Source organism: Watersipora subatra, chromosome 11, assembly GCF_963576615.1.
Source record: "Watersipora subatra chromosome 11, tzWatSuba1.1, whole genome shotgun sequence".
NCBI classification, from domain to species: domain Eukaryota; kingdom Metazoa; phylum Bryozoa; class Gymnolaemata; order Cheilostomatida; family Watersiporidae; genus Watersipora; species Watersipora subatra.
Genome location: NC_088718.1, coordinates 23,480,462 through 23,495,640, shown reverse-complemented (window position 1 = coordinate 23,495,640; position 15,179 = coordinate 23,480,462). Strand labels below are relative to the sequence as shown.

The 15,179-nt window shown below is 38.3% G+C and overlaps 1 protein-coding gene across 1 annotated transcript in view; it reads right to left on the bottom strand.

The window, feature by feature from the left end:
• The window catches only part of LOC137408179 (phosphoinositide 3-kinase regulatory subunit 4-like), a 102,255-nt gene that overhangs the window by 44,527 nt on the left and 42,549 nt on the right, over window positions 1-15,179 (bottom strand). The window contains exons 6-13 of the mRNA XM_068094580.1: window positions 10,993-11,159; window positions 10,349-10,475; window positions 8,991-9,160; window positions 5,880-6,000; window positions 3,235-3,330; window positions 1,591-1,752; window positions 1,395-1,481; window positions 176-323 (exon numbers count right to left, since the gene is read on the bottom strand). Of these exons, the coding sequence (XP_067950681.1) occupies window positions 176-323; window positions 1,395-1,481; window positions 1,591-1,752; window positions 3,235-3,330; window positions 5,880-6,000; window positions 8,991-9,160; window positions 10,349-10,475; window positions 10,993-11,159 (1,078 nt within the window). The remainder of the gene's footprint in view (window positions 1-175; window positions 324-1,394; window positions 1,482-1,590; window positions 1,753-3,234; window positions 3,331-5,879; window positions 6,001-8,990; window positions 9,161-10,348; window positions 10,476-10,992; window positions 11,160-15,179) is intronic.

The following is a 15,179-nucleotide window of genomic DNA, read 5'->3' as shown; positions in this document are numbered from 1 at the left end:
ATGACAACAGTTAATACAGTATCCGCTTGATTGGTTGATGTCGCAGTCACTAAACAAATCATCAACGAACCGGATTGAGATGAGTTAGAAGGCGCCTTCTGTGACTAGCTTTACTAACTCACACAAGCACCTACATCAGTTGTCAGTGTCTCTATTTAAATGAACAGAATCCTACCTTTTTGTTTACCAAATATGACAGCGAGTCCGGCGACACTATGCCGTAACATGGCTCTCTTGACAGAGTTATCAGAATCACTGAGCAGAGAGACAGCTTTGGCTTGTACAAGATCATGCAGAGTCTGCATCTCCACCTCAAAACTCACCTTAAACCAAGATAAATAATTTCCTCTACAACTGGAGTTGACTAGTACACTTCTTAATTAGCATGGAACAAGAACTGAGCACACATTTTTGTCGTGTTCAGTTTTGCATAGACTCTCGTTCAGAGATTCTGTGATCCGAGTATCGATATCGGCAACAATATGGAGGTTAAATATCTAAATCGGTTTCAACGGCGTTTTAAACTGTAGATACATGCAGCAAATCTACTAGTGATCACGATAGTAGCATCTTAGCCAACCGGACTGACAAACATCATCAACTGCCAGTTGTTATCTCTCAGCTATTAACATCTTACGATTCTGGTCTTAGCAAATTACTGTTGTTCCTACATTAGCAGGTATGCGATAAAACCGGAGAACTATTTTTTTGTTTTAGTAAGAATTTAAATGTGCCGATATTGCTATTTGCAATAATTAAAAGTAATGCAGGGTAATACATTTGTTTACTCCCATTATGAAACTTAATCGATTAAAGGTGTTGTTTAACAATTAAATACATGTATATTCATTTTATGTACATTTTTGTAATAAAACTAATCAACCATATAAACTCAAACATAAAATATCTAGATAAAATGAGTTCATAGAAAGGATCAAAATCAGCAGCTCTTGTATTGTATCTTCAGTTTAGTACATTCGTAATTATCACCTCTTTAGCCATACAGCGGCTGATGTGCCATCTTCTAATGGCTTAAACAATTTTAATGCACTGTAAACTAGTATTTACTCTTGTTACACCTAATATATATATATATATATATATATATATATATATGTATATATATATACGTGTATATGATTAGATATTGCTGATTATTCAGCAATATCTAATGCAACCTGTACCTGATTGTCAACACAATATTACTAGTCTCATGCATGTCAGCTGAAATAGCTTGCATGAATCAACCTGTACCGGATTGTCAAGACAATATTAATGAAGACTCAAACATTTCAATTTTAACAGCATATGAATCAGTGAATCAATCTTAGCCTGAAAACATTATTGAAGATAAAGGCATGTAGAAATAACACTATATGTAAAGCAACCTGTACCTGATTGTCAGTCTGAGGTGAGTTGAGATATTTGACAGCTGTGCTTGCTAGAGCAGCGATATTCTCAGCAAGGGCCACCCTCACTTCCTGCAAGCATAGCTAAGCAACATAAGACATGAACCAGCGTCAATGACCTCTAGGCGCTAGGAAAAGAAATCAAGAAAGAAAAAGCAGGTGAGGAGACATAAAAACGCACCACGCTGTTATGGGTGGTCAGATTGTTCATCGCCGGCAGAATGTAGTCTGGAAATATGTTAGCTTCATTCTTCGGCACATAATTGACATTAGCAAGGGCCAAGGTTACTGTTCGTATAGCTTCAGCTTTCACTCGAGAAATCGGATCCTCCAATAGATTCATCTGTGGGCAGAAAGAATGTGAATTTTTTAAAATGCAGCTGAGATAAGTTAGACAGCAATAACTAAAGATGATGCATGATATTTCTACTTGTACTCGGACCCTTTTGTGATTCTTTTAATTTCCATAAAACAAAATGTGCCGGCAATTAGAAACCAACAGCAACTGTTAGCAGGCTTGTAATCTGATTGTAATCTGATTGTAATCAGGATTGTAATCTGATTGTAATCAGGATTGTAATCAGGATTGAGCTGGTTGATGACTCACAGCCAGTGATGCAAAAGAAGGAGCTGAGTGATGTGATGAAAAGAGCAATAATAGCAACACAATGTTACTGTGATAGAAAATACTAAAGGTTGACTTGCAACAAAATTCAAATTACAGTTATTTGGTATGAAAAGGTTCACCATGTCTTACTCTGCTGTGTTGTAGGTGCAAAATATGTGGAAACGTGATTACGAGCGGTTAAAAGCTAAAAAACGAACAGTTAATCGTCGCCATCACAAAAACGCCGTAGATTAGAATCCCTTCCCAAAACGGCTCAAATGAGTCTTAATTGAACAAGATGGCTTCTGTTTACACTTTCATGCAACCTCATTCGTCAAAATATTTTCACAAATATACTTCACGCATTCAATAAAACCATGTCTATTGTTCTTACGCGTCTATTTCATCACCATAGTAATGCTGTCTTTTTGAGCACAGATATCTCAAAACCCACTGTAAAAACTCGTTTAATTTTTTAACCTTACCTCGAAGGAGTGCATATCATCCTGTGATAAACATCACGAGCCAGTTGGTCACCTGTAATGGTCGAAAAATGCTGCAGAAATTATTCGCGCTGTTTGGCAGGAAGTATGGGTCACATGATCAGATTACGGCTAGACGATTAGACCAAGCCGAAACGAAACTGTAAAGTAGCGAGAATCTATAATTGATACGGGCTTTTCGGTAAAACCCCGAAGTGTTTATCATAAACTAGTGTTACGAGAAGTTTTATATTGAGCCTTTTATTGGCCTTTCAATTCACGTGAGAACATTACGTGTCAAAACAATAACCAAATGGATTGATTACGTCAGAGAAATAAACTGATTCCGGTCTATGGCGGATTCGTAATGGCGGCGATTAACTGTTCGTTTTTGAGCTTTCAAGAGCTTGTAATCACATTCCCACATATTTTGCACCTACAACACAGCAGAGTAAGACATGGTGAACATTTTGATACCAAATAACTGTAATGTGAATTTTGTTGCAAGTCAACCTTTAATACTTAACACTTCTATAAGAACAGCCCCGCATCAATAACACGACTCATTTAAAATTTACTAGTGACCTTGAAAGACTTTTCAAATTAGTACCACGGAAAAGATCTGTTAACTGGTGCACAATGGTAAAGCATTGAAAAAATGCAGGAAATAGAAAAATTGAAAGCTTTGATAGCAAGAGGTAAGGAGTCTCTAGCGGAAGACATACGATGCGCTCACCATATGAGGGATTATTCTGTCAAGGACCAGGTCAGAGGGCAGGTAGTCGGTGAACTCTAGCAACAGCTTGAGAGCCGTCAGTTTTGTCTCACAGAACTAAAAGCATGAGTATGTCTGCATTTGCACAACGTAAACAATAGCCAGCATTGACATGGGAGAAGATACGTGCTAAGCAATGTTCTACGGCTGTTTATGTCCCTAAGTTTGGAGTTATCATCTATTATACAAAAATACTTCGACTTACGAGCTTAATGCGTTCTGAGACTGAGCTCGTATGTCAATTTACTCGCATGTTGGTGCAATTTATATATATATATAGAACAATTAAATATATATTGATTGGTTTCCATACTAAAAAAAATGCAAATAAAACACTCAAAACAAGATATTGTAACAGAAAGAACATGTTGGTTATTGTCCTAACTTACCACATGCTTTCAAAAAGCAACAAATAAAAAATAATGCAAGGAAATGTGATTAATTAAAATGTAAAATTAAATACATACAATAGCAGCTAACGCTAGCATTTGCCAGAGAGAGAGAGATAAGTTATCCTTCATTACAACAGTTGACTTTGATAAATTTGGATTTTATCAGTCTTAAAAGACAAACTTGAAAGCAAACCTAAAAGCAAACATTCATTTTTAACTTTACGTAATTAAAATTTCTTCGGCGTTCATAGTTTGAAGTTTCCCGCTAGTTAGCTAATTGTTCCTTTGTTTCGTTCTCACGACCAGCCGGCCGTTTTAAGAGAAACCTATCTAGGAACGTTTGCCTTTGTCACCTTTTCAACATGTTGCGATTAGGACGAACAGAGGTGTCGTCACAAAGGGTTAATGCATGACCACTAGCCAACTTGTCCGAATGTCTATTTTTATAGTCTTGATAGATAACACCAGCCTTTTTACATAGCATTATTTCAGTTACGCTGTCACCGGCCAATTATTTGTCTTTTATCCAAAGCCTGAGCAGTCTCTCCATCAGCGGTCGGGAAGATCGCTGCGCCGTTTAGAAACTATGGTTAGTCCCTTTGCAAACTAAATGCACTGAATATAATCCTTCTGTTTGATAATTGTGGATGTATTTTTGTCATATTGCTGAGCTAGCTCAATCATGCATACACATTTCGCATATTTTTCAATAATTTTCCGTTTAATATCAACTGTTATCATTCGCTTTTTCTTTGCATTATCTTTCATTTTACTGGCAATCTTTCGGTCTACGCGCAGTACTGTTAATTCACATAATTCTGCACTGAAAATCGCGCACAAAAAACACGGTACAAAAGTATAACCTAAGCAGTTGAAAAATACAGAGTGATGCTGTTTTCATAAAACACCTCCGACATACTTGACAACTGACTCACGTGCTCGTATCTCAAACATGGCTTGTATGTTAGTGCTAAAACTTGCTTAAAAGCTGGCTGGTATCTCAAGTTTCTCGTGCGTTGGGGCCAGGCCTGTATTCACTAGTTGCAAGTTGGGGCGACTAATGTTAGGTGACTAGTTATGAACACCTGGGGGTGTGAAGGGGGGCGGTGTAAGGCCCCAACAGGTTTCTCTTATGTAGGGCCTCAGCCGGGCCTCTCATGTGAAGTTTTAAAAAATGTTATCGGAAAGCATCAACATTTTTCTATTTTTTGAGATTTGTTTTGTTTTAGGTGATGTGACTGACGAGACGTTTTTAAATTAAAATAGGCAAAACTTGACCACAGTTGCAACGCTCAGAAAAAAGACATCTTTTTCTTTTGAGAGTTTTAACAAAGATCAATTTTGCCGATTTTGTATTAAGTTCATACGGAGGTTTCCACGCTTTCGATGGAACATGGCCAAGCGGATGTTTGGTAAAGCTTGATATTTTGCAAACCTTTATAATAGTCGTTAACAAGAATATTTTGCCGCTGATGATGATAATAACGACGCCTAAGAACTACTAAAAGTTGATGTTTGTCTCTATGGTTTGGAATAGTGATATTCTACAGCGATAAAAACTGTCTTCATAGCCGTTGGTCAAATAACGTTTCGAATAAATGATGTTGAGGTCGAGTTATCTGAAGCAATTTATCATTGCGTGGGAACGGACCAAACAAATCCATTCGAGTTAACCTTGTGTTTGAGATGAAATGTTACATTTTATCCGAGGGCGAGTTATCCGAGTTTGACTGTACTTAGCCGCAGAAAGTTCCTAAAAAGTTGGGGCGGCTCAGCCGGCCAGCCGCCCCAGGGAATACGGGCCTGATTGGGGCATTTGTAAGTTGAAGTATTACTGTAGAATGCTTCCAGCAACGCGCAATGGAGAGAGCAATTACCTCATTGATTAGCGGATGCCCAGTAGACAACAACAATAAAAGAATGTTTAGCATTCACCGACCATATTTGTTGTGGTTACTTATAGTGGCCTATAAATATTAACTATTTACAGTGATGGTTTACAACTTTTTCTGAGAATATAAAAATGAGAAACAAGAAAGGCGCAGTGAATAGTGCCTTATCTCATATCGCCAAAAGAAAGGAATGACAAGATTTGTAAGAATGGATCTGAATTAGAATAAGATTTTTAAATCATACAAACATTGTGTGCATCAATAACAGGATAACTCCAAGGTAACTGATAAGGTGAAAATTTGTGTGCTTGGTGGAGGTTACCTTAAGCTCTCGGATAGAAGAGGTTATTATCTCGAGAATAATAACGAGCGGTTCGTAGTCACCATCTTGGCCCCTCGTTACTCCTGTGTTTTTCATGACGTTGGCGAGGTCTTTCCTCACCCTGAAACAGATTAATGGATTTCACACAACCATCCAAGTCTCACTCATTTTCTATACCAAGTCTCTAAAGATTCGCTAGAGGTGTTAGAGCAATCCGGAGCTGCAGGAAATGGTATTACTTATTTTATTTGTTCGGAACATGGGATACAGCATATTAAAAATTTAGAGACGTCATCACTCGGTATTAAAAGCTGTCTTCTTACGAAGTTCGACAGTTGTTCATATTCAGTTGCTGGAGTCAGAGAGCAGAATTAAATAATCTTGCTTAAGACTGAAAAAACACTTGCCTTGAAATTTGATTTCAAATTCATCATTTTAAGGATTAGGATGACAGGATTGCCTCAAATATGCCTCAAATGAGCAAACTGATCAGCTGTTTTATCAGATAAAGTAGTTATGTTACTCAAAGAAGTTTCTAATCAGTTTGAACATGTTAATATATAAATAAAGGTTTTAAACACTCCCTCACTGTCCTGAGGCAGCTACCTTAGAACTAGAGAGTCAGTTGGAAACGCTCCCTCACTGTCCTGAGGCAGCTACCTTAGAACTAGAGTCAGTTGGAAACACTCCCTCACTGTCCTGAGGCAGCTACCTTAGAACTAGAGAGTCAGTTGGAAACACTCCCTCACTGTCCTGAGGCAGCTACCTTAGAACTAGAGAGTCAGCTGGAAACACTCTCTTACTGTCCTGAGGCAACTACCTTAGAACTAGAGAGTCAGTTGGAAACACTCCCTCACTGTCCTGAGGCAGCTACTTTAGAACTAGATAGTCAGTTGGAAATACTCCCTCACTGTCCTGAGGCAGCTACTTTAGAACTAGAAAATCAGTTAGAAACACTCCCTCACTGTCCTGAGGCAACTACCTTAGAACTAGAGAGTCAGTTGGAAACACTTCCTCACCGTCCTGAGGCAGTTACTTTAGAACTAGATAGTCAGTTGGAAACACTCCCTCACTGTCCTGAGGCAACTACTTTAGAACTAGAAAGTCAGTTAGAAACACTCCCTCACTGTCCTGAGGCAACTACCTTAGAACTAGAGTCAGTTGGAAACACTCTCTTACTGTCCTGAGGCAACTACCTTAGAACTAGAGAGTCAGTTGGAAACACTCCCTCACTGTCCTGAGGCAGCTACTTTAGAACTAAAGAGTCAGTTAGAAACACTCCCTCACTGTCCTGAGGCAACTACCTTAGAACTAGAGAGTCAGTTGGAAACACTCCCTCACCGTCCTGAGGCAGCTACCTTAGAACTAGAGAGTCAGTTGGAAACACTTCCTCACCGTCCTGAGGCAGCTACCTTAGAACTAGAGAGTCAGTTGGAAACACTTCCTCGCTGTCCTGAGGCAGCTATCTTAGAACTAGAGAGTCAGTTGGAAACACTTCCTCGCTGTCCTGAGGCAGCTACTTTAGAACTCGAGCAATTCAAGTGAAGCAAGTTTATAGGTGCAGATCATCTCTGCTGTATCAGTCAGTTTATTGACATACAATAAACAGATTCACACTCGGACGAAATTTATTATACGAAAATTATCATAGTAGGCCTACATACTATACATACGCACATACTATATATACATACTAAACATACATACTAAACACACATACTATACATACATACTATACATACATATTATACATACATATACTATATACATACTAGTAGATACATACTAGTGCTGGGCACGAGTACTTCTTGGTCAACGGGTTTAGACCCGTCCCCTTCTGTTCGGGTTTTTCGAGTATCGGGTAGCTAGTAGTGCTAGGCTCGGATATTTCTTTGCCTACGGGTTTTTCGGGTATCGGGTTTATTGATATGGATTTTATGTTTAAATTTTCTAAACAGATATATCTGTTTAGATATAAAATTTCTATTCAAATTTACAAAGCAATTATATTTCTTTTCAATTTATTTATCATTTTTCACAGTTTTTATTGACTGACATTCGTACTCGCAGCGTTAACAGGTGGATTGTTAAACAGTCAAGATAGTCTGGGGCTACAGGGCATTTTCGTGTCAACAGGTGGCAGAAGATAGGGTCTATGGTAGCTTAATACTTAAGCATGTTCTATGTACCTCTGACTTTTTGTAGATGGTGCTCCAAATATCATAAAAAAAATTTACATTATCGGCTTTTTCCGTTAGTAAGGCTTGTTGGCTTAGTAAAACTTGGTTATAATGAATTATGTAATCCATCATAGCTAGCTATGGTAATCAATTTAAACAGAGTTATTAAATTTTCACCGCTACTATCAACGCTGATAGCTGTTTCTAACAAGGCGAAAGCGGAAACAGACTAAGGACCTATGTGTTATCGGTGATAGCGAACACGTGCCGTATTAAAAATGGCATAGATTTGTTTATGAAGCCGATTTGGCTAATTGCGCAAATAAAATGTGATGTAAGTATTTCTTCTCACCTTTTAATGACAAGTAATCACTGCTTGACTACAATATTTCTAGTAGGCATAGTAAATAAGGTATGATATATTTTATTCTATCTATTAAATTAAAGACTCGTTAAACTCCATTGTCATGCCTCCTTAGCAAAAATGACACAGAGATGCCCTGTGGTCCCAGAGGATGCAATAGACCGAGTTTTTGTCCACACTACCCGACGGATCCGTGTACCAAAACCCGAACTTGAAAGTCAAAACCCGAACCCGAAGAACCGGAAAACCCGAAATCTCTATTACCCGATACTCGAGAGAAGATAAACCCGCGAGTTCAACGAGTATTACGACCCGTGCCCAGCACTAATACATACTATACATACATATATATATATATATATACTATAATACATACATATACAGAATCGTAAAGAGTATTCTGGAACGATCTTGTTTTTTCATAACTTGACAAAGGAAATGAGTTGGAAATCACATTTGTCAATGCATGGAATTCTAATTTGACACAGACACTTGGTGTACAGAGCAAACAGTTTGTCCCGACCTGTACCCGACCCCTTCTGCTAACAGAACCATTATATTGCTTACTTATTAATCCTTTCATCGGGAGAGTAAGTTGTTAGCCTGTAGTTCTGTACATAAACTTTCAAGTATGTGTAAAAATAGGCTGGAAACGCTTTGCCCTGCTGTTGAATAAGGTACTCCTCAGAGGTGAGTCTATGGCCTGGTTCATTCTTCATCATACTCCGTAGCATCTCCTGAAGAGAGGCAAAAGCAGTTGATAGTGGATAGTAGATACACAGTTGATGAAAGACAGCCATTCCATATATTGACTCAACAACCATCTTGATATGTCTGTCAAGGCTGTCGTTCCATATATTGACTCAACACCCACCGTGATATGTCTGTCAAGGCTGTCGTTTCGCATATTGACTCAACACCCACCTTGATATGTTTGTCAAGGCTACGGTTTCATATATTGACTAAACAACCACTTTGATATGTCTGTCAAGGCTGTCGTTTCATATATTGACTCAATACCCACCTTGATATGTCTGTCAAGGCTGCCGTTTTATATATTGACTCAACACCCACCTTGATATGTCTGTCAAAACTGTCGTTTCATATGTTAACTCAACAACCACCTTGATTTGTCTGTCGAGGCTGCCGTTTCGCATATTGATTCAACACCCACCGTGATATGTCTGTCAAGGCTACGGTTTCATAAATTGACTAAACTACCACTTTGATATGTCTGTCAAGGCTGTCGTTTCATATATTGACTCAACATCCACCTTGATATGTCTGTCAAGGCTGCCATTTCATATATTGACTCAACACCCACCGTGATATGTCTGTCAAGGCTGTCGTTTCGCATATTGACTCAACACCCACCTTGATATGTCTGTCAAGGCTGTCGTTTCATTTATTGACTCAACAACCACCTTGATTTGTCTGTCAAGGCTGTCGTTTCGTATATTGACTCAACAACCACCTTGATATGTCTGTCAAGGCTGTCGTTTCGTATATTGACTCAACAACCACCTTGATATGTCTGTCAAGGCTGTCGTTTCATATATTGACTCAACACCCACCTTGATATGTCTGTCAAGGCTGTCGTTTCGCATATTGACTCAACACCCACCTTGATATGTCTCTCAAAGCTGCCGTTTTATATATTGACTCAACAACCACCTTGATATGTCTGTCAAGGCAACCGTTTCATATATTGACTCAACACCCATCGTGATATTCTTTTCAAGGCTGTCGTTTCGCATATTAACTCAGCACCCACCTTGATATGTCTGTCAAGGCTGTCGTTTCATATATTTACTCAACAACCACCTTGATATGTCTGCCAAGGCTGCCGTTTCATATATTGACTCAACACCCACCTTGATATGTCTGTCAAGGCTGCCGTTTCATATACTGACTCAAACACCCACCTTGATATGTCTGTCAGAAATTGTCTCTAGTATTTTCCAAGTGCTGTACTCGCCATTTCTGTAGCTGAGCAGTTGTGAGAGGTTGAATGGCACCTTACCATCGGAGAAGAGCTCAATGAGAACACAACTGAGAAAAACAGCAAAAATGAAATACTGTAAACTCTTGATGGTGAAGCATCAAAGAGTCTACATACAAACTATACACACAACTACAGTCTCGGAAATAACGTAACAGGAAAAACTACTATTTATTATTTTTATATTACATTAATTTATTGTTTTCACATTTCTTATTACTGTAACTCAATAGCTGTCTTGTTATGCGCAATTATCTATACCATTTAAAATTTGTAGATTCACAGGCCAAGAAGCCAATTAAACGAACAACACTGCATTGTCACCAGAAAACTTGATCAAAACTACCACAGTCGTAACATATAAAGAAGGTTCTGGAACAAGTTAAATTTGTACAAGTAGATTTGATTTATTTAGTTAAGTCCACAGCACCTACAAAAAAAATTTTCTCACACATCTAGCATAGCCAAAGAGACAAGCCTTACAAATTGAGCTCAATCAATCACAATTTTCAAATCAGCACAGTTTGTTTTCCCTCCATAAAAATAATGCGAATATTAAAGCCATACGCGAGTGAAAAGACATCCATGGCATGTGTCAGCTCTTCCTTAGGCCTAGTGGTAAAGATGTCACATTGGTCTGATCCAACGCCGTCTGACTTGAACCTCTCCGGGGCTATGTAACAGGTGCGCCTCCTCGATGTATCAAAGAAGTAGTTATAATCTGATGGGTTGTTCTGCAAAAGAACGATTCCTACGAGTCAGATAACGGTAACCGATACGCTCGAAGTATAATAACAGGTTTCCACAGTGGCGCATCTGAAAAAGCTTTAGTGCTTTAAGTTCATTCACAAAATGCTTTACTGTAAATGGCATTTTTTGATGCAAAAAATACACCTGATTGTAATAAAGGAAGACTGACATTCCAATCTTTAATTGAAAAAGAGCTGGGTCAGTCTGTCCGAATCCACTCTTATAGGTTAGGAAAAAGATTACATCGTACGGTATTCAGTCTTATACTGTAATGAGAGCTGTGTACAGTATTCAGTCTTCTACTGTAATGAGAGCTGTGTACAGTATTCAGTCTTCTACTGTAATGAGAGCTGTGTACAGTATTCAGTCTTCTACTGTGATGAGAGATGTGTACAGTATTCAGTCTTCTACTGTAATGAGAGCTGTGTACAGTATTCAGTCTTCTACTGTAATGAGAGCTGTGTACAGTATTCAGTCTTCTACTGTAATGAGAGCTGTGTACAGTATTCAGTCTTCTACTGTAATGAGAGCTGTGTACAGTATTCAGTCTTCTACTGTAATGAGAGATGTGTACAGTATTCAGTCTTCTACTGTAATGATAGCTGTGTACAGTATTCAGTCTTCTACTGTAATGAGAGATGTGTACAGTATTCAGTCTTCTACTGTAATGAGAGCTGTGTACAGTATTCAGTCTTCTACTGTAATGAGAGCTGTGTGCAGTATTCAGTCTTCTACTGTAATGAGGGCTGTGGCCGCGTTATGAAAAAACATATCTTTCAATTAGATTCACGCTCATGACTTTCGGCTTGGTGCACTGACACTTTACTACCTGCACCAATCAACCGCCTTGTGACACTGACACTGTACCATCTGCACCAATCAACAGCCTTGTGACATTTCAGAATAATTATGCAGTTCGTTAATACAGTAGGGTGTTCCTACAACGAAAATAATCTGTTTTAGGAACGCTTATGTTATGAGAACAGTAAAATACATGTAAATTGCCTAATCCGTTCCAAGCTCTTTCCAAACTCACCCCTTTGACCATGCAAAAAGAAAAAAAATTGACAACACTTTTAATTTGTGGGCTGTACCGTAACTCCAGTATTATTGGTTTGCTTCAACAACCTTTTTTATGATCAATCTCACTGGTTTTATAGACCATGATTGCGATAATTTTACAAGTTGATAGGGACTGCACATCTTTGACGTTCATTCACAACGATTTGCTTATTTTTTTCTAAACAGCAAAGTCTAATCTGCAAAGTAAAACTAATAACAAATGTTTTGTACGTTTACATTAAGGCAAAACAACAAAATATTTTTACGATAAAAAGTGGTTCTACCTGTTTGTCATCTATCACTATCCAGGGGTCAAGGTTAGGATAAAGATAATTTTTAACGATACTCCAACTCATGATATTAAAACTGGTAGGCCGACAATGTAAGACCTGCACCAATCAATCACCTTTGTATTTATGAACAATTGCGCAGCTATCCTATTATCATTTTGGCGACACATTTAACGATTTATTACGACAAACTAGAATTTTGCGAAAGTTATGAATAATGCTATACACGCAGCGTTTTTGCTTCCACAAGTGCGGCGAAATAAACTAACATTCAAATCAAATTTGAAAACGCTCCCGGCTTGACACTTTACGTTATATGGAACTGTTTACATAGTAGGAAGCAAAAACTTCCCATGAAGTTTTTTACATTATCTGGAAATTAGGTTATCTGGGATATACGTTATAGGAGCGTCTACTGCACAGCCGAGAATCTCTCACAGTATTTAGGACTGTCAGGGTACTAGTACTTATTTTTAACTATCCATCAACATATGTACTCTCCTCCGTGGTACATATCACAACCCACAAGGTAAATGAAGGCCGCATTAAAAGGCTTTCATAATAACACTCTGACGAGTTGAAGAAGTGTTTACCAAAGTTTTATTTGGTAAATTTTCAAAAGGATAAATTTTTATTAGCATTTGACAATTACAACTAAAATTCAAGAAATGCTATAAACCCCCAAGTATACCAAATTTATAAGTTGAAAATGAGTAAAATATTTTCAAATAGTCATAAGTAAAAATTTAAATTAGCAAATAATCAAATTACAGTAGGTATTCTATTTGTGAAGAAATCAACATAGCTATTATTTTTAATTCATCTCATGTGGATGAGTACAATGAGAGCGAGAAAAATTGATTATTAAAAGGTGACTGAAAGAAATGACTACATGTATTAGAGATGATCACAAGTGAACTATTAGACGTGATGGGGCAACAATAGGGTAATACCATTGTGTACATGCCATGGCTTGTCTAGAATTTATAGCAAGCTTCAAGCGCACCTCTTACATGTATTTCCTATGCACTACAGCTGGGAAGACATCGATCCAAACCTGGGCTACATTATCCCTTTTGCTTCAACATATTGGAATAGTTGAGACCAGCCTATATAATTGCCTCTATGGAACGTAGGTCGAGCGGTGTTTTAAGAGGTCAACAGGTAAGTCCTTGCATGCTATTAACACCTTGAACCCTGGGTTTTGATTTACCTTTCTTCAGGTTTAGCTAGGACTAGGAAATTTTGGTCATTTCGTCCTTAACAACTAACATAGGGGGAATTCCGAAGTTTTAAGTTGATTGGACTGCGAGTTTGCGAGATTTCGCCCAAACACGGAAGGCGTTTCAAACTGACTGAGAAATTAAAGATGGCTGCTGACAGAACACTAGTTTCTAATTACACACCGATTGAAATTCTTGGTAATGAAGGATCTTATCAGACTCAGGCTACTGCAATTCTTATCAGACTCAGTCTACTGCAATTCTTATCAGACTCAGTCTACTGCAGTTCTTATCAGACTCAGTCTACTGCAGTTCTTATCAGACTCGGTTTACTGCAATATACACATTCTTATCAGACTCAGTCTACTGCAATTCTTATCAGACTCAGTCTACTGCAATTCTTATCAGACTCGGTCTACTGCAATATACACATTCTTATCAGACTCGGTCTACTGCAGTTCTTATCAGACTCGGTCTACTGCAATTCTTATCAGACTCGGTCTACTGCAATATACACATTCTTATCAGACTCGGTCTACTGCAATATACACATTCTTATCAGACTCGGTCTACTGCAATATACACATTCTTATCAGACTCGGTCTACTGCAATATACACATTCTTATCAGACTCGGTCTACTGCAATATACACATTCTTATCAGACTCGGTTTACTGCAACCATTGTGTTCTTTAGGTACCTCTCAAGCATTATTCTTTTGAGAGATCGAGAAAGAGTGTAAAAAAAACTATTCTCTCGGACTTCTATTTTTCCATTGAATTCTACAAGTGTACAGCTTCATAATAATACCCAGTGCAAAAGGAATTGTGTGATTATGCGTGCTTTCAGAGTCGATGAAAAGTTGTTAATACAGTCTAGTATCAGGGAACCTGCATGTATACAAGACTAGGTCTAGTATCAGGGAACCCGCATGTATACAAGACTAGGTCTAGTATCAGGGAACCTGCATGTATACAAGACTAGGTCTAGTATCAGGGAACCCGCATGTATACAAGACTAGGTCTAGTATCAGGGAACAGTAGCATGTATACAAGACTAGGTCTAGTATCAGGGAACCTGCATGTATACAAGACTAGGTCTAGTATCAGGGAACCTGCATGTATACAAGACTAGGTCTAGTATCAGAGAACCCGCATGTATACAAGACTAGGTCTAGTATCAGGGAACCCGCATGTATACACGACTAGGTCTAGTATCAGGGAACAGTAGCATGTATACAAGACTAGGTCTAGTATCAGGGAACCTGCATGTATACAAGACTAGGTCTAGTATCAGGGAACCCGCATGTATACAAGACTAGGTCTAGTATCAGAGAACCCGCATGTATACAAGACTAGGTCCAGTATCAGAGAACCCACATGTATACAAGACTAGGTCTAGTATCAGGGAACCCGCATGTATACAAGAC